Source organism: Hylobates moloch, unplaced genomic scaffold (genome assembly GCF_009828535.3).
Source record: "Hylobates moloch isolate HMO894 unplaced genomic scaffold, HMol_V3 SCAFFOLD_10, whole genome shotgun sequence".
In the NCBI taxonomy this organism is placed as follows: domain Eukaryota; kingdom Metazoa; phylum Chordata; class Mammalia; order Primates; family Hylobatidae; genus Hylobates; species Hylobates moloch.
Genome location: NW_026652285.1, coordinates 67406431 through 67427052, shown reverse-complemented (window position 1 = coordinate 67427052; position 20622 = coordinate 67406431). Strand labels below are relative to the sequence as shown.

Sequence of the window (20622 nt, the reverse complement as noted above, 5' to 3'; positions counted from 1 at the left end):
GCAGGAGAATCACTTGAGGCCAGGAGTTCAAGACCAGCCTGGGAAACATGGCAAAACCCTGTCTCTACTAAAAATACAAAAATTAGCTGGGCATGGTGGCATGTGCATATAGTCCTAGCTCTTTGGGAGGCTGAGGTGGGAGAATGGCTTGAGCCTGGGAGGCAGAGGTTGCAGTGAGCCGGGATCACACCACTACACTCCAGCCTGGCCCCCAAAAAGAAAAAAAAAAAAAAAGAGGCTGTCTTCTGAACTGAAAACAAGTCTCCACCTTTCCCATAAGATATTTAAGAGGAAGATGCAGAATTTGGAAAGGACTTAGAGCAATAGTGATGATCATAAGGGGAAGAGTCCACAAGGGAGGTAAAGGGAACTGAGGTTAAATATCCTGGAGAAGAGAAGTCCGAGGAGCGACTTAATTGCTATTTTTCAGTGATTTTACAAAAGACAGTGAACAGCTGTTGTGCATCAGCATGGGGGAGTGAATATGAAGACAAGGACATAAATTTCCTTTGGGGAATTTTCGCTTACAGATGCTTCTCTAGGGGTGGCATGGAGTGGGGGCTGGGGAGTTGAGCCCTGGAATGTTATTAAGTGAGGTCCAAAGTCCTCACCGGAGAAGACGGAAAAACAGGCAACATTCTCTATGTGGCGAACATTCGCTGGATGGCTGCTGGGCAAAGGTTCTGTGGAAGGCTGGGATGGGAAAACCCAGGGAGTGACTGTCGATTGGGGATGTGTAATAGACACCAGGCAGAATGCTACGAGCGCTTGTAGAGATGATGGTCCTCTAGGTATTGAAGAACCACCACTGCAGGTGGGATAGGTAAAACAGGACAAGAGGAGGTGAATCAGGAGAGGCTTCCTAAGAAGGCCATGCATGACTGGGTCCTGGTGGGGCAAAGCCAATAGAAATGGAAGAAAAGCACATCGGGGCAAAGACAGCAGGAGCAGGAATGCCAGTGTAGTAGTGTGCAGACTCTGTTCAGCTCAGTGGGGCTGACCTCTAGAATGAGCTGAGAAAGAAAACAGGGGGTCCTGCAGGGACTCTGGAGTCCCTGCTACCGGGCCCTGCCTTTGTCAAGGAGGCTCTGGAGCACGGCTGCAGAGGGACACGGCAGAGGACTGAGTCAAGGAAGAAAAAGCGGAGACGAGGCTGGAGGCAGGGAGACCACACCAGAACTTGCAGAACATTTCTGCAGGAGGCAACGAGAGGGGCCCACATGGATGTGGCGTGCAGGGGACAGATCTGCAGGGCAGCACTGAAGCAGTCCAGCTGCAGGGTTGGGAGACACTGTGCAGATAGTGGGCCCCAGGAATCTCTGCAGGATGACTTTCCGTAGGAAGTATGTGGCTGCACACAATTTGCCTGTGCCACAGTCTTCGGCCAACTCAGAGGGTTAGTTCATTGGCAAATTCTGCTATAACATAGTTAGTACTTGCACACACAGCTACTATTCTACAGTGGCACTAAAAGTGAAACAAAAAGTCCTCTATCCACTGCCAAGAAAAGGCTAAAAGTAGAAGCTACTGCTTAGTGAACACCTACTGTGTACCAGACACAATAGACAGAGTATCATCTATACTTGACAAATATTATTATTATTATTATTATTATTAGAGACAGGGTCCCACTTTGTCACTCAGGCTGGAGTGCAGTGGTTCAATCTCAGCTCACTGCAACAACCTCCTCCTCCTCCAGGGATGAAACGATCCTCCCACCTCAGCCTTCTGAGTAGCCGGGACTACAGGCATGTGTCACCACACCTGACTAATTTTTGTAATTTTTTTCTAGAGACGGGGTCTCACTATATTGCCCAAACTGGTCTTAAACTCCTGGCCTCAAATGATCCCAGCCTCCCAAAGTGCTGGGATTACAGGCGTGAGCCATCGCACCCAGTCAAATGACCAATATTATTGTCTTAATCTTAGAGACAAATACAGGTTCCAAGAAATTGAGAAATGTATCCAAGGCCACACAGATGGTACTTGAAGAGCTGGGATTTGAACCTTTGGTGCCTGGCTATGAAACCCCAGCTTTTCTTTCCATGCTAAACTCAGGCTTCACGACACACAGGTTTCTACTATGGAACTGACAAGCTGGCAGAAGGGGTGGGCCTGTGCCTGCTCCAAACCATGCCGACTTCCCCCTCTCACTAATCTCTCCTGCTGAAGACAGCCTGGCTCCTGCTGAAGACGGCCTGGCTCCTGCATGGTTGCCCTGTTTGTCAACCCTTCGGTTACATTTCTGAAGAGATCAGGAGACCCTTGGGAGGGGCAAAAGTGTGAGAGCAGGAGAGCTCATCAATGAGCTGCATCCAGAGGCAAAAGGCCCTCTCCGTGAATGAAGACAACATGTGTTTTCAGATCACTTTTCTTTGGAAAGGTTCGAAGCGTCTTATAACCATTATTCATTTCTCATAATATCCCTGTGAAGTGAGTGTCAATTGTCGTGTGGCTTCTTAGCATAGGAGCATACGAGGACTCTGACCAAGTCAGCAAAGGAAAAAAACCCAGGCTTCTAAACTTCCAGTATCAGTGTCACTATCACACTGCATCATGCCCTATTTGGGGATTGTTAATGTGGAATAAGATGTTAAATTATGAGAGAAAGATGAAAGCATTAATTCCAGCTGCTAACAAAAATTTTTAAGGTACTATGAGTGGCCTTATCTCCCAAGGAATCATGGGAGACCATAGGACAATGTTTAATTTTCAGGGAAGAAATGGACTAATATGTTGTGGTAAGAACATAGCATGCAGGGAGCTCAGAGAAGAAACAGGATGTAAGTCTTAGGAAGAAAGATGACATGTGTGCAGGTTCTGCTGTTTGAAGCATAATTATTGAAATGACACTGCAGGTGAATTTTTAGGTCTGGGATTGGATTTATGCAGTGGTCAAGCTAAAAGCTGACTTTTTCAAATCAAGATACTCAGAATCTAAGCCAACGGTGAATTTTTTCCCTCTGAGGTCATGTGGCTTAAATAATCGCAACAGACAAGCAGAAGCATTTCCACTTAGCCAGGACCCAGAACTTACAGGAAATTACTCTTCTGCATGTCTGATCACTATGAAAATTGATTTTATACAGAGAGCTAAAAGTAAACAGACCCATGACTGCGAGTCCTGCATATCTGTACTAGTGAGCGCGGACTTTTCCGCCTCAGTACTGAAACCCAGGCCTTACCCCTGGGCCTCCTGGGTATGAGGAACAGCAGGTGGCTTAGCCCTCTGGCTGGCTGTTCCCTGGTGCACTCCCACATCCTATAAGGCGATCCTGAGTGTCAATGGTCTCCAGTTCCTCAGAGCTATAAATTTGGTCACACTTAGTTAACACAGCAGGGGAGAGAATATGCTGACCACCTGGCATGATAATGGTTAGAAAAACAAGCTGTGTGTAAAGCCAAAAAGTAACCAATTGTTCATCTCTTTATGAAGTTAAAATAAATCAACAGGCTTGTGTGAAGACGGTGTTGCCCATGCCTGTGTTTGCTCGCTCAGCTGATTTCCAAGGTGGGGTGACAAGAATGGGGATTATTGGATGGATCTGCTAATTGTGCCTATCAATGTGTTGCCTGATCAAGAGAAATGTCTTCATCACTCTTGGCTCCTGTCTTCAGCTCTTGAGATCCTAAAGATCACGGTCTGTCAGTGCCTCTGAAGGGAAGCGCACAGCCCCAGCAATTTTCACATGAACTAAATGACAGACTTAAAGAATTTGGAAGTGCAACTAGACAGAGGTAAGGCAGCGGAAACTGCAGAGCTCAGGGTCTGGAATGGAAAATGCCCTTTTCTGGAATTCAATTTACATCTGTGTCGATGTTTACATTTAGTTTACATGTTTAAATTCCCTCTCTACATGTGGGTGGATCTCAAAGCTGTGCACAGTTACTTATTTTCTTCCTTTTTTTTTTTTGAGACAGGGTCTCACTCTGTCTCCCAGGCTGGCGTGCAGTGGTGCAATCTCAGCTCATTGCAGCCTCAAACTCCTGGGCTCAAGCCATCCTCCCACCTCAGCCTCCCAAGTAGCTGAGACTACAGACACGCACCACCATGCAGGCTAATTTTTTTGTATTTTTGGTAGAGATGGGATTTTACCATGTTGGCCAGGCTGGTCTCCAACTCCTAAGCTAAAAGTGATCTGCCCGCCTTGGCCTCCCAAAGTGCTGGGATTATAGGCATGAGCCATGGTGCCCAGCTGATTTATTTTCTTGATCAAAACAATTCATTTGTGCTTGGGTAGATAATAAAGATTGCTGAGGTCATACTTATAAAACGAGTACTGTGTAGCTCCGTGGGGGAGGAAGAGTATTAGATTAAAACAAACACAGGAACATGCACACACAAACACAGTAACTGATGGGCAAGGAAAGAAGTGGCAGCTGTTACTAACACTGGAACACCAGGCAGCAAGGACACTGGCATAAGGCGTTCCACAGGGCTCTTTCACCAGGAGAGGCAGCTGCTCAGGATTTGTCTGAGTTTTCTTCTGAGCACTTTTAGTTTTATCTGACAGCATCTTTCTGCCTTCCAATGCTCGCCCCTTTCACTCCCTCTGCCCCATCCAGACTCCCCAAACACCTGCCCTCCTGCATTTCCACTGCTACTTCAGAGTGTGACTTAGTGGCTAAGAAAGAAAGGTCAGACTCAACTTTCACAACCAGTCAACCAAGTCTTTTCTGTGCCAACTCTAAAGTATGCCTTGGCCGTTCATTACTCTCAAACCCACCACCACGGTCACCGTCCCTGCCATAACTCCAGCTCTCCAGGTCTCTTGACTGAACCGCTCTATTGGTTTCTAATTGTTCTCCTGGCTTCCAGTCCTCTCCGCCCCCATCTCTCTGCCACACTGCCCTCGGCAGGTGTCTTTCCAATCTGTTGACGGCACTGCCTTCCTTAAGCCCGTTAGACGTACAGGTGCCTGAAGGCTCAGAGCTGGGACTGATGAGACCCTCTCTATGTCCCCAGGACTCTGAACCTCAGCAGAGCACTTCCTACATGGAGTAATAATGACTTGTTTCTGTTTCATCTTCAGTAGTCGGCTAGGAGCCTCCTAGGGCTACTCATGGGATTTATTTCTCTCGGTTCCCGTGTCCAGCCCAAAGCCTGGTATGGGAGATGCTCAATAGAGAATGTTGAGTAAATCAAAGCAAGAGAACAATGCAAAGGCAGTAAGGCCTAGAGAGTGCTGGCCCCTGAACACTGACAGACTGGTCTAATCTGAAAAACCTTGCCTCATCAGAACGGCTCACGTGCTTAACAGATGTGCCCAAGGATCAGTTTGCAACAGAGGCCAAAGATTAGAGGCTCCGGGGGGTAGGTGTGGGGCCTTTGGAGACCTAGATAAAATTGGTACAATATGTCGCATAACTAATAGGGTAAACAGTCTGTTTTAATAGCTGAACTAGATTCTGAGATTAGTTAGCAGGCAAAAAGATTTTGAATTTCAAAATACATTCTGGTATACCTGCTGAAATCAATTCATTGTAAAAATGAAATCTCCTTAGCTTTTAAGGAGATTTTTTTAAAAAGAAGCTTAAGCCTGCTAGACAAAACATGATCCTAACCGGGAGAGGTATCCTATCAAAAGGCATGTGATTGGTGATTGGGGGCCACCATTAAGACAGGGACACTGCTCTTAAGTTCCACAATTACAACAACAAAAGTCTCTTTGTGGGCTCAGTGTGCAGCCTCAATAAATATTCACAACGATAAAATCCAGGTTCCCCCAGAGCCAGAGGGCTCAGGGGCCATCCAAATGAACTCCATAACCTTATTAGGAAGAGGATTAAAAGAGAGACCTCCAAAACTAAAAATGCACTTTGTTGCTTCAGTGAAAAGTACTATATTTATGCCCTAAGAAGTTCTTTTGAAAGAATGCATAGTCACCACTCAGAAACAGACTTTGGTAACAGCCTAAGAAAGTAATACACCATTTCTATTAATTTTCTTTTTTTCTCGGTTTTAGTTCCTACGGAAACTGCTTCGTTCTGTGAGAGGACCTGAAAAGTTATTCTGGGGTAGGTACGAAGAAAAGGAAAAAAATATATCCTGCAGGTAAACTGTCTTCTTGATCTTAACAGCCACATGTGATGGGATTTTTGCATGAAGAAATCCCATATGTCTGTTTTTTTTTTTTTTTTTCAAGACAGTAAATCTGAAAACATTCAGACCTCCCAAAACAAGCCACATTTCCTTTGAGCAGCCTCCTGAAACACTTAGACAAAGTTTTATCCAGGGAGACTGCGTGGGGCCTTGGAAACCTTGGCCAATTTCTAAGGCCCCACGCAATCTCCCTGGATAAGATTTCTTCAGCATCAAAAGGCATGAACATGAAAAGGTAGAAACAAAGAAATTTATCAAATATGGGTATGTTAATCCTTTATGATGCCTGGCTTGCTTTATGTGTGTGTATAATGGGCATAAAAACACAGTTAGTGAAGTAAGATCTAGTGTTTGATAGCACAGTCGGGTGTTTAAAGCTAACAATAGTTTGTTGCATTGTTCAAAATTGCTGGAAGAGAGGAAGTGAAATGTTCCCAACATAAAGAAGGGGTGGATGTCTGGGTTGACTGATGTCCCAGCTGCCCTGGTCTGATAATTCCACATGGTATGCATGCACCAAAATACCACATGCACCCACAAATACAGACCACTATTAAGTATTGAAAAACCTGACTAACAATAATACTTCCACTATTGAAGAAAGAATTTGGAGCCATTCTGAATGGAAGGTGAAAGGGAAGTCTACACAGAAAAAGCCAATAAAAACCCAATGCTTAGAACAAAACCCCCACGTCCTCATGAGCCCTGGATCCTCTCCTGACTGCATGTCATCTCCTGCACCTAGTCTGGTAGCGTAAGCCCCGACACTGTATCCTGGAGACACCCAATTCACAATGCCTATAAGACAGGCTCATCGACATGGAGCTTACTGGCCCTGCATGAATCTAAGTCTATGTCTGTGTCAAAGAATTCATTTCCACACTTGGAAATCTGTTCCATGCATAAAAACATAGCTAAAACCGTGGGTCAGAAATGAGGCAAGCAATGTTAACTCTTCTTCAAAGAAATGTTTAATTTCTCAAGATGCCTCCGTTTAATGTTTGAATACCAATTTTGCTATTAGAAATTATATTGGCCGGGCGCGGTGGCTCACGCCTGTAATCCCAGCACTTTGGGAAGCCGAGGTGGGCGGATCACGAGGTCAGGAGATCAAGACCATCCTGGCTAACACAGTGAAACCCCATCTCTACTAAAAATACAAAAAATTAGCTGGGTGTGGTGGTGGGCACCTATAATCCCAGCTACTCGGGAGGCTGAGGCAGAAGAATGGCTTGAACCCAGGAGGTGGAGCTTGCAGTGACCCAAGATCGTGCCACTGCACTTCAGCCTGGGTGACAGAGCGAGACTCCGTCTCAAAAAAAGAAATAATGTTTCAGGGTATTCACTTTTTTTTTTTTGAGACGGAGTCTCGCTCTGTCGCCCAGGCTGGAGTGCAGTGGCGCAATCTCGGCTCACTGCAAGCTCCGCCTCCCGGATTCACGCCATTCTCCTGCCTCAGCCTCTCCGAGTAGCTGGGACTACAGGCGCCCGCCACCATGCCCAGCTAATTTTTTGTATTTTTAGTAGAGACGGGGTTTCACCGTGGTCTCGATCTCCTGACCTCATGATCCACCCGCCTTGGCCTCCCAAAGTGCTGGGATTACAAGCGTGAGCCACCGCGCCCGGCCAGGGTATTCACTTTTTAACGCCTAAATCAAGAAAGGAAATTAGGAGAGGGTTGGAATGAACGTATTTTAACCCCAAACATTGGTTCTAAGACCCCTCTGCAAACCCTGTCGGTGGTCAGCCAGCCTAAAACTGGATACCTCCAAAAATGAGAATCTCCCTCCTTCCAGGGTAGTGAGCTGGTGCTGAGCAGTGTACTGAAAAAACACGGGCCAGATCCAGATGGGCCTAATTCCATCTATGTTGTTTTGCTTGCTGAGGGATCTTGGAGTCTCAGTTTCCCCATTTGTAACATAGTAGATAAGAGCACAGGTTCTAGAGCCAGACTGCTTGGGCTAAAATCCCAGCCTGCCACATACAGCTGTGAGATCCTGGGCAGCTTACTCAGCCTCTCAGTATCTTGGTCCTCTTGGTATAATCGGGATAAAAACATCATGGACCAAATAGTGTTGTTTTGAGGATTAAATGAGTGTCTGTATGTGCTCAACTTCAGTGTTGGCTTATAATAATCACTATCATGATGATGCTGAACAGCACTGTAGTAAGAGTTAAATGATTACTGTATCTAGATCCTGGATCCAGTGCCTGATACACAGATGATTATAATATCTACACCAATCATTAATTGAACACCTACTTTTAAAACATATGCTAGCTTCTTTAATCCTCTCTAAAACCCTGATAGGTTAAAAAACTAAAATTTGGGGGGATTATGTGACTTGCTCCAAATGTCATAGTTAAGAAGTGGCAATCCCAGCATTTTGGGAGGCCAAGGCGGGTGGATCACTTGAGGTCAGGAGTTTGAGACCAGCCTGGCCAACATGGCGAAACCCCAACTCTACTAAAAATACAAAAATTAGTGGGGTATGGTGGCACACCCCTGTAATCCCAGCACTCTGAGGGGCTGAGGCGGGCGGGATCACCTGAGCTGAGGAGTTCAAGACCAGCCTGGCCAACATGGCGAAACCCTGACTCTACTAAAAATACAAAAATTAGGCATCGTGGGTGCCTGTAGTCCCAGCTACTTGGGAGGCTGAGGCAGGAGAATCACCTGAACCTGGGAGGTGGAGTTTGCAGTGAACCGAGATCGTGCCACCGCACTCCATCCTGGGTGACAGAGTGATACTCCATCTCAAAAAAACAAACAAATGAAGTGGCAGAGCTGGGTTTAAAAATCTAGGAGAGCCTGATTTTACATCCCAAGCTCTTACTACTATACTACATTTTTTCTTTTAATTAAACAGTATTTCCTTGCATTAAGCCACATTAACTGGAGCTACCCTGAGTTTTCGAACCTTCCTCTCCTCCATTCTTTCCGCAGCAGCGAAGGCCACAGATTGCGCTTGGCTTGCCTCCCACACCACTTTCGGGGCTCCTGACTTTGGGGATCTTCAGTCGTGCACACTGGCTCCCAATATCTACTGGGGCTCGTCCCAAAGTTTGGCTGATGATCCTGTACTCCCACTGGCAGAACTAGGTCCCTGCCTCTATTAGACAGAAAGACTGAGCTTTCTAGGCTGTGATAAGCCAACCAATGGCAATGTCATTTTTAACATTAAAACTGGGCTCTTAATTCCTAAATTGGTCCTTACCTTTTTTCTTCTGGAATGTTCTCCAGTAGCATTTGAAGGAAATCCTGGGATTAAAAAAAAGGAAACCATTAAAGATGTCCATCAATAAATAACTCTTGCCTGGAACCATGCCAGAGGCTGAGTGCTCCCAGCTACTGACAGCTCACCTGCTAGAGAAGCTAGACCTATGTTGACTTAATAGACTATAGACTCAATTTATTAATTTCCCAGGGTTTCAATCGAATCATTGAAAGAGATCTGTTTTGTAAAAACCAAGAACACATTAAAAAGTGGAATGTTTGTTATTCTGACCTAATCCAACAGTCTATTTTTGTTTTGTGTTTAGCCATTTTCAAAAGGCTGGCCATCAAGTAAAGCATTATCCCTCTCTACTCCCCCATTGCCTCCAATTCCTGAACCTTCCCTAGAGATTCCTGTACTCCTAGAGGCTAGGAACTAACTGCAACTCTCTTGAGTTGCTCTACCAAATGGTAAAGATAAATATCAAGATGATAAATATGCCATCAAGGAACAAAGATGTCCACAACTCCAAGCATGGCTCACAAGCCCCTGCCTCCATCTGCAGCCTCTTCTCATGCCCTTGTAAAGTCCTCGGTCACTGGACATTTGAGATGTTTAGATGATAAGTTTTTTAAACCTAAAGGTATGGCTTACACACACATACACACACACGCATTTTATTTTCCTTTACTATGGAAAATTTCAAGCACAATCAAAAGTAGACAAAACTTTCACATACCCATCAATGCACAGCCCATCCCGCCCTATCCACTTTCCCTCTTCCTGTGTTATTTAGAAGCAAGTCCCAAACATTACATAATTTCATCAATAAAGGTTTTAGTAAATATCTCTTATTTACTCTTAAAACATAACCACAAAACCATAAAGACCTAAAAAATTCGAATATGAATGTTCGTTTATATTTAATTTGTACTGTGAGTATTGTGACTCCCTTTTCCAGCCTATTTCATTATGGAATCTTGATTTGTTCTTAACTAGGGTTGTCAGATAAGAAGAGATGCCCAGTAAAATTGGGGGCATAATTACATTAAAAAATTATTTGCTATTAAACTGAAATTTGAATTTTACTGATTTTTCTGTTCTGTATTTTTATTTGCTAAGTGTGTAACCCTAGTGTCAACCTTTCCTCGTCTGAAGATTTAATAAGATATACTTTGTATACTTTGGATAAATACAGAACATGAAACAAACAAGAACAATATTTAACTTTCTTGGAACCTGATGATATTGAGTAAGTAAGATCCATACTTGAAGTTTTTCTTTTAATAAATAGAAAATAATCTTTTAAAATGGGTCTGCCCAAACATGACAGACAAGAGTCACTCCAGACTAAGCCCTCCCAATAGAACCAAGTCTGCAAATACAGACTCCACACAGGACTCTGATGACACCCATTTAACTGCAGACCGAAGCCTCCCAATAGAACCAAGTCTGCAGATACAGATGTCACACAGGACTCTGATGACACCCATTTAACTGCAGACTGAAGCCTCCCAATAGAACCAAGTCTGCAGATACGGACTTCACACAGGATTCTGATGATACCCATTTAACTGTGAGATGGAAGCAGTAGCACAGATCTTTGCGTTACAGAACAGTTAGAATTACAGAGGAATAGAAATCTGCAAACCATTTGTATGACGAGGTGTTCTTCTTCTATCATCACACAGAAATACAGCTACCACCACACTGGTGAAGCTGGCTGTCTGATTTCTATGTGTTCATGGGTGGTCACAGTCCATTTCTTCCAGAGACAAAGTCTCCCTATTAAGAGCATTAATGAAATATTTATTTCTTGTAATGTCTGTTCTCCTTCTGAGACTTTACTTGTTTATTGCTGTTTGACATGAAATAACAATACAAACAGTAATAAAACTAATGTTTAAAAAAATGGACTATGCAAAGAAAATGGGAGTGGGGGGACAACCCCAAACTGACTGATGCCTCACAGCTGAAGTCGTTCCTTGCACCTGCAATGGATATATACAGAAAAATACCAAAGGAAACAAGAGCAGTATTTAGAATGCAAAGAATTATTTTTGCTTGAGGTTCTTAGTAATCATTTTTATTACTTAAAAATTATTTTGCAAAAAAGTTGAATTACACATTTATCACAATCTAATATATTATTTTATAAATTTAATATCTTAATAGATAACTTGGTAGATTAATTTCTCACTGGCTTGTGGATAGGATTTTTGATTTGTAAAAATCCAAGTCCTTGTAGGGGCCGGGTGCAGTGGCTCACGCCTGTAATCCCAGAACTTTGGGAGGCCAAGGCGGGCAGATCATGAGGTAAGGAGTTCAAGACCAGCCTGGCCAACATAGTGAAACCCTGTCTCTACTAAAAATACAAAAAATTACCTGGGTGTGGTGGTGTGCACCTGTAATACCAGCTACTTGGGAGGCTGAAGCAGGAGAATTGCGTGAACCTGGGAGGCAGAGGTTGCAGTGAGCAGAGATCGTGCCATTGCACTCCAGCCTGGGCGACAGTGCAAGACTCCATCTCAAAAAAAAAAAAAAAATCCAAGTACTTGTAATGATAACTTTTTACTAAGTTTACTTCATTATCTCCTTGTAGCCCATACTAATTTATCTTATATTTGCCTGGTAATTTATGCTCAATTATATGGGGGGAAATTACATTAACTCAATGGCAACGGGGTGAATTTAACTGCATGAGAAGCAGGAAATTCAGAGTTAACCTTAATTCTGCCCTTTTGCATTTTCCAGTTACAACTGGATCCTTCTGTACAGGATTGCAGAGCACAAGTATCCAGAATTGGGTGTTGAGTTCAGGGTAAGCACAGGAGGCCCCGGGAACCCTGCTTCATGTTGAAGGAAGATGGTTGTCCTGCCTCCCAGTGGGCTGTGATCCTGGAGCACCTGCCTCTTCCTACCTCAGAGCTCAGGCCTACAGGCAACAGAGCAGTAAGCTGGAGGCTGCCAGCAATGCTAGGGATGGCAGGCCCAGGGGATCGCAAAATCCTAACGCCTTGGGCATCTCTAAGACATGGGGCTGCATTCCCACAGGCTATGGGAATGTCTTTCTACAGCGTTCGATATTCTTCTGTTCTGTGTTCCATCCCATGCAAGATAGCTGGTCTCATCCAGGCAGTCTCTGTACCATCTATCAATGGAATTAACCCACTGGCCCTTTTTACTCCTGTCATAGATTCCGTCTTTAACCAGGAAACACTAGTTTTCCTGTTTCTTTTCATAAATTGGCATATATCTCTAGAATGGACTTATGACAGAAGCTTTTTCCACTTTCTACAGCACAAGAAAATAAAAAGAAAAATGTCTCTTATGATTCTTCCTTTCTGCACCACCTCTTTTCAATTCTTTCATCTGTCTTCTTTCTTTCCTACAGTGTACTGGCAGTTTTGTGAAAGCAACTTACAAATCTTATTTGGACAAGGAGGACTTTTTTCATAGCTGATTCTAGAATCATTTGACAAAGTTAGCTAGCAACAAATAGTAGGGGCCCCAGTTTGTCACCTCTGCAGTGTGCCTGAAAACAAATTAAAACCAAAGCCTACCCCTACTCCCCAAATTCTATTGATAAAACAATAGATTTATTTGAATCTATGAAGGGGATGAAATTCTATCTGGACCCTTGGCAATGGTTACAAGCCCACGCTCCAGTCAGAAAATACATTCCTTCAGAATTTTTTTTCATGTCCTACTCTCCTAATAATCTATATGCCTATCAGGTCTGTCGCATACAGCTTGTTTTGATTAACACCTAACAACACTAAATTAAGCACTACACATTTTTGAAAAACTAACACTGATTTTGGCACATGGCTAATTTGGTAACTATTTTTTAGTCCTGATGAAAGTATTCAACAGAAAGCAGGTACATGTAGATTCTACTGGATAAGCTGACACCGGCTTGACTATTACATGGGGCTAGCAATTGCTGTCAAGTATTTTATGAATAATTATCATGTTCATGGGGAAGGGATGGGAGGTAGTAGAGGCAAAACAAAATATTGAAGGAAGGACAGGATTGGCAAGATAAAAACTGAGAAGAAATGAAATTGTCAGGAAGAAGTTATTGTTACTCAAGAGAGGGCTTTTAGTGGGGGCTACAAAGATGATAATATTGGCCGGATGCAGTGGCTCACGCCTGTAATCCCAGCACTTTGGGAGGCCGAGGTGGGCGGATCATGAGGTCAGGAGGTCGAGACCATCCTGGCTAACACGGTGAAACCCCATTTCTACTAAAAAATACAAAAATTTAGCCAGGCGTGGTGGCGGGCGCCTATAGTCCCAGCTACTCGGGAGGCTGAGGCAGGAGAATGGCGGGAGAATGGCGTGAACCCGGGAGGCAGAGCTTGCAGTGAGCCGAGATATCGCCACTGCACTCCAGCCTGAGCGACAGAGTGAGCCTCCATCTCAAAAAAAAAAAAAAAAGAAAAAAAAAAGATAATATTGAAATGCTGGACAGGGAGGGCATTTGGAAGGGAAAGGATTAAGATGTAAATTAGAAAAGGAAGAAGAACTTTAGGGACTTCTGAGTAAAGAAACTGGATCATAGACCTTCATCACCAATAACTAACTAGCAATTTACACAAAAACACAAACCATTAAAGTAATTAAAAACGTAACCAGCAGCATTCAAACAAGGACAGCCTCATGGCATAAACTTCAAGAAGATGCAACTAAGAAAGAAATCTAAGATTCAAACACAGCTTCTAACTCTCCCTCTGCACCGACCCCCAGCCTCATGCTTAGCAGTAGTAGCACTGGTGAACTGCACAAACCCTGCAAATTCTCACAAATATCCACACATTTGGGAAAAAATAGGATTATCTTTATCTGTCTTCTTTTTTCCTGTGGAGGGGCTGGAAGTGTTTGCTGGCAAGAGATGAGTAAAACGTGGGAAATAAACAACTGAGGATGACTCTCTTCAGTGAACTGCTCATGTTCTAGGGCTGTCACCTAAATTGGAGGAACAATATTAATTGAGAGAGAATTAATTAACATTAATGCAGTGGGAAAAAGCTGCACCCATATTAAGTCACAAGAATCTTGGCAGGGGACATTTAACAAGTTTTCAAGAGCAGCACAGCCACATTTTCCCAACAAAGGCTGTGTACAACTCCAGTGGAGCTTCTCTCCTCCTCCCCTCTACACATAACATCCAAGTTTCAAACTGTAGCTCAGAGGGAGAGAAAAACAGGCAGAGGGTAAGTTGGAAAAGGAATCAAAGATAACATTCCAATACATATGAGAATACACGAAAGGTCAGGAGAGTGCTACTCAAGCTGAGAATGAGCAAAAAGAAACATATGGCAACCATGCAAACTAACACAACAACAACTCACATAGAGAGAAAGCAGCATAACACATAAAAGATAAGGAATCCCGCCTTGAAGAAAACATAATCCAAGGAACAGAAGAAAATGCTCCATGAATACTTTACACTATAAAATAAATTAACAGCTACAGAAAAAATAAGAACATAAATTTGGTAAAATGAAAGCTCAAAGGTAAGTTGACAAAACAACAAAATGAAATGAACGTAGAGATTTCATGGCAAAGGTAATAAATTAAGGACCAGTACAGGAGCACTAATAGAAATAGCAAGGAAAAGAACAGACATTAAGGAAAATAACACTAATAATAATGGGGTTGCTTCAGATTAATACAGGTCATGAAGAAGAAAAAGATAAACGCAATTGGAAAATAACAGGTATAGAGGACAAAGATGATATAACACAAGGAAAACTGGTAACCTTGAAATCCAGAACCCTGCAAGGGGGAAAAACAAATTCAAAAATACAATGAAGACATACTTATTGAAAGAAGAAAGAATAGAATCTAGGACTAAAAATAAAAATGCACACTATTTTCCCAGGGGGAAAAAAGATAGAAAACCATAGACACAAAGCCATTTCCTGATAAAATTACTAAACTTCAAAGATAAGGAAAGAATTCTTCTGTCATCTAAGAGGCAGAAAGGGGGAAAAGTAGGATGACTGCAAAAGTTTTCACAGCAGGATTTAATGCCAGAAAGCAGCTGAGCCATATCTAAAAGTTCTGAGGGCATGAAAATGTGACCCAAGAATATTATATCCAGTCAGTTTATAATTCAAATATAAAGACAAAAGGCAAGAATTTTTTTTTTTTTTTGAGACGGAGTCTCACTCTGTCACCCAGGCTGGAGTGCAGTGGCGCGATCTCGGCTCACTGCAAGCTCTGCCTCCTGGGTTCATGCCATTCTCCTGCCTCAGCCTCCCGAGTAGCTGGGACTACAGGCACCCACCACCGCGCCCAGCCTATTTTTTGTATTTTTAGTAGAGACAGGGTTTCACCGTGTTAGCCAAGATGGTCTCGATCTCCTGACCTCGTGATCTGCCCACTTTGGCCTCCCAAAGTGCTGGGATTACAGGCGTGAGCCACCACACCCGGCCCACAAGCATTCTTAAGCAGTAGGAACTCAGAAATCATAGAGGCTGTGAGTCTGCAACTTGAACACAAATTTGATAATGAAATTCAGCCAGCAAAGAGCTGAATCAAAATAAAATATTCATGAAAAAGGTAAAATAACTGGTGGTAAATACTGAAATCCTTTAACAAGCCAAGATTACACAACTGTGAAAATTATGGTTATAGTCAATTTTGTAAATGAAATAAACCTTAATATATAAAAATAATAATTAAGAAAAATTTAGAATTAAGGGGAAAGTAGTTAAAGTACATAACTATTTAATTCCTCATCTTTTTTTTTTTTTTTTTTCCCCTGAGATGGAGTCTCATTCTGTCCCAGGCTGGAGTGCAGTGGTGTGATCTCGCCTCACTGCAACCTCCGCCTCCTGGGTTCAAGCTAGTCTACTGCCTCAGCATCCTGAGTAGTTGGGATTACAGGCACTCACCACCATGCCCGGCTAATTTTTGTATTTTTAGTAGAGATGGGGTTTCACCAGGTTAGCCAGGCTGGTCTCGAACTCCTGACCTCATGATCCACCCGCCTCAGCCTCCCAAAGTGCTGGGATTACAGGCGTGAGCCACCATGCCCAGCCAATTCCTCATCTTTTACAGTAGTGAATAAACTGATGTTTTCTAAAAATGGAATATATAGGTAAAGGGAAAAAATAATTTCAACCTCTTAATTCTTTCATAATAATGTTTCTTAACCATAAAAAATTCTTTTAGAAAATAATCTTTCTTACACTTATCTTAAGTTCGGGAATTTATCTCCACTTTAGTTGCTTTTTCATTCATTAAATTCAAGTAAAAGAAAATTTAAAACATTTCATTAAAATGCACATATAATATAATCCTATTTTTATAAAATTATTTCTGTCCAGTGACATCAATGTCTGTATACACACATATACCATATATACATACATACACAGATACATGTATATATATCATGTATAACATATAAACATTGAGGGATAAATAGTATGATTTCTGGAATGTCATTCACACAATATTAATTATAGGTATTTCTGGGTGGTGGAATTTTGAGTAATGTTTCACATTCTTTGTATTTTTCTGCATTGCTTATAATTTTTTATGAGTATATGCCAGTTGGAAAAGCAATAATTTCCAAACTTAATACAAAGCTGCAATAATCAAGACAATATGATACTAGCACAAGAATAGAAATAATGATTAATGGAATCAAATTGGGAGTCCAGAAGTGAATGCTTACATTAATGATCAACTAATTTTTGGCAAGGGTACCAAGGCAATTCAATGGAGGGAAAGAACGGTCTTTTTAACAAATGGTTTATGGGACAACTGGATATTCACATGCAAAAAAAAATTAAGTTGGACTGTAATTGTCACAATATATATAAAAATTAATTCATCACATCTGTAATCCCAGCATTTTGAGAGGCTGAGGTGGGTGGATCACGAGATCAGGAGATCGAGATCATCCTGGCTAACATGGTGAAACCCCATCTCTACTAAAAAATACAAAAAATCAGCCGGGCGTGGTGGCGGGCGCCTATAGTCCCAGCTACTCCGGAGGCTGAGGGAGGAGAATGGCGTGAACCCGGGAGGAGGAGCTTGCAGTGAGCTGAGATCGCGCCACTGCACTCCAGCCTGGGCGACAGAGTGAGACTCCGTCTCAAAAAAAAAAACAAAACAAAAAAATACATTAATTCAAAACAGATCAGAGGACTAAATATAAGAGCTAATGCAATAAAACTCTTAAAAAAATATAGGAGTGAATCTTTGTGACCTTTAATGAAGCAACAGTTTCTTAGTTATGACACTTAAAGCACAATAAACCAAAGAGAAAATAGATACACTGGACTTCATCAAAATTAAAAACTTTTGTGCTATAAAGGACACCATCAAGAGAGTAAAAATACAAAACATAAAACAAAATATTTGAAAATCATATCTCTGATAAGGGACTTATATCCCAAATATATAAAGTACTCTTAAAACTCAATAATAAAAGACAATCAAAATTTTAAAATCAGCAAATAATCTGAATAAACATTTCTCCAAAGAAGAAATGGCCCATAATCACATAAAAGGTGCTCAAAATCATTAGCCATCACAGAATGCAAATCAAAACCATCATGAGCTATAATTTCACACCCACTAGGGTGGCAATAATAAAAAAATCCAGAGGGCATTAAGTGTTGGCAAGTGCGTGAAGAAACTGGAACTCTTGTGCATTTCTGGTGGGAATGTAAAATGGCACGGCCAATATGGAAACAGTACAATTTTTCAACAAGCTAAACATAGAATTATTGTATAACCCAGCAATTCCACTTCTGGGTATATACTGAAAATAACTGAAAGCAGGGACTTGAACAGATATTTTATTCACTAATGGTCACAGCAGCATTATTCACAATGGCCAAAAGATGAAAAAAATGCAAATGTTCATGAAAGAATTAACGGGTAAACAAAATGTGGTATATACATGCAATGGAGCATTCAGCTTTAAGAAGGGAAGAAATTCTGGTACATGCTGCAACATTGATGACCTCTGAAGACATTATGCTAAGTAAACTAAGCCACATACAAAAGGACAAATACTGTGTGGTTCCACTTACATGAGGTACCTAGAGGAGTCAAACTCATAGAGACAGAAAGTAGAATGGTGGTTGCTGGGGCTGGGGGAGGAAAGAATGGAGGGTTATCATGATGAAATATTAATGGTATGGGAGATGGATGGTGGTAATGATTGCACAAAAATGTGAATGTACTTAATGCCACTGAACTGTGAACTTAAATATGGCTAAAATGGTAAATTTTGTTTTATATATTTTATCACAATTAAATGAAAATTAAAATAAAAAAGAATGAAGTACTGATACATGCTCTATGAACCTTGAAAACATTATGTTAAGAAAGCCAGACACAAAAGGTCTCAAAGTATATGATTCTTTTATATGAAATGTCCAGAATAGGCAAATCCATAGAGACAGAAAGCAGATTAGTGGTTATGTAGGGCTGGGGGAGTAAAAATGGGGAAATGACTGCTAATGATTTCTTCTGGGTTTGATGAATATGTACTAAAATTAGATAATGATGATGGTTGAACAATCTTGTGAATATACCAAAAACCACTGACTTGTAGACTTTCAAAGGGTTAACTTTATGGTATGTGAATTTTATCTCAATAAAGTTGCTATGAAGAAACAATGAAGTTATTCAAAAGAGATAAACAGGCTGGGTGTGGTGGCTCACACCTGTAATCCCAGGACTTTGGGAGGCTGAGGTGGGCAGATCACCTGAGGTCAGAAGTTCAAGACCAGCCTGGCCAACATGGTGAAACCCCATCTCTACTACAAATACAAAAATTAGCAGGGTGTCGTGGCAGGTGCCTGTAATCCCAGCTACTTGGGAGGCTCAGGTGGAGAATGGCTTGAATCTGGGAGGTGGAGGTTGCAGTGAGCCGAGATCGCACCACTGCACTCCAGCCTAGGCGACAGAATGAGAATCTGTCTCCAACAACAAAAAAACAACAAAAAAGAGAGAAGCAAACGAAGAACTCAACAGTTTGGTTAAGAGAGCAGTAAGAGTTCCATGGGAAGTGAAAATCAAAACCTCCAAAGTCATGGTAAATACAATGCACTTATTTAACACTGCAGTCTCTTGGTGAGAAGTGGCTTTAAGCAGTAGGAATTTGTACTAATCAGTCAACCAAGCATGTAAAACTTCTGAACCAGTTTTCAAATTGCCTTTCCAAATATATGCTTAGGGAGGATTTTCCCTACACCCAATACAAAAATAAAAAGAACATAGAGGAACAGCCATCCGGTCTTGTTACGCTCATGTGATTCTTCCATCTGTGTTCAAATTATACGTGCACATCCTTTACATCTAACATTGTAGATAATGAGACTCACAGCTGTATATAAGCACAATTATCAAATATGAAAAAGGTCCATTAGTCCAATCTATGCTAAGGATGCATCACCTATTTTCTATTAGTTATGAGTGTCATTTTTCAGAGCCTGCCACTCCTTGTTAACTTCCTTGCTATGTGCTGCTTGACCCCATACCCATACAAGCTGACAGGGTCTCTCGCTGGTAGTTTTGTGGCCAGGCTGTCTGCATATTTCAGTGTAACTTGTTATTAATCTATTGATCAAATATTTATGGAGTACCTACTGTGTGCCAATCATGTGCTAAGTACTGGTGAAATAGAATGGTCTGGCCTTCTTGGGCATATACGTAGAGTAGAGGAAAGCTAAAAGAAACAAATAGCCCCATAATGAAAACATAATTACAGACAATGGCAATGACAATGAAGGCAATGGAAAGGGCAAAGGGGTGGGACACGTGGGCCTGGATGCAGATCTGTTTAGCCGGGTGACTTGGAGCTGTGGCATTCAAACTGAAACTAGAAGGTAAGAAGGAGGCAGTCTTCCAAAGATAATTCCAGGTAAAGGGAATGGCAGGATTGTTTTATTTGTGTCTTTAAGGTCACTTAAACTATCACTGTTTACAAGGCAGCTTTGGGTTACAGTTTATTTCAAAACTACAGAGAGATCACCTTCCTTGAAGCAACCCTTTCTTTGTATCCATTTCATTAACTTCCTATTTTTCCCGCTGCATTAAATGGGAAACCTTTTCCCTACTCTTTAATACTGGCATAATCTAATCTTCACGTGCCATACCCCCTCCAATCCTACATCATGGACTCATGAGGACCCATAAATTACCTGGGAAAGAATCAGCTGTCCATGAAATGTGTGCACAAATTTTCTTAAAAATGAAAAATAGGTTTCATCTCCAAGTCTTTTGGTAAGAAACCGAAGAAGGAAGTAGCCCTAGAAGAAA

The 20622-nt window shown here is 41.9% G+C and overlaps 1 protein-coding gene across 11 annotated transcripts in view; it reads right to left on the bottom strand.

Annotated features, from left to right (window-relative positions):
- The window catches only part of AOPEP (aminopeptidase O (putative)), a 400140-nt gene that overhangs the window by 142381 nt on the left and 237137 nt on the right, over positions 1–20622 (bottom strand). For all 11 annotated transcript variants that reach the window (XR_009215307.1, XR_009215306.1, XR_009215305.1 and 8 more), the window contains 2 exons: positions 20505–20612; positions 9322–9365 (listed from right to left, as the gene is read on the bottom strand). Coding sequence is in view for 8 of the 11 variants with exons in the window: in XM_032164582.2 (XP_032020473.1) it covers positions 9322–9365; positions 20505–20612 (152 nt within the window). In the remaining 3 variants the exon portion in view is untranslated. The remainder of the gene's footprint in view (positions 1–9321; positions 9366–20504; positions 20613–20622) is intronic.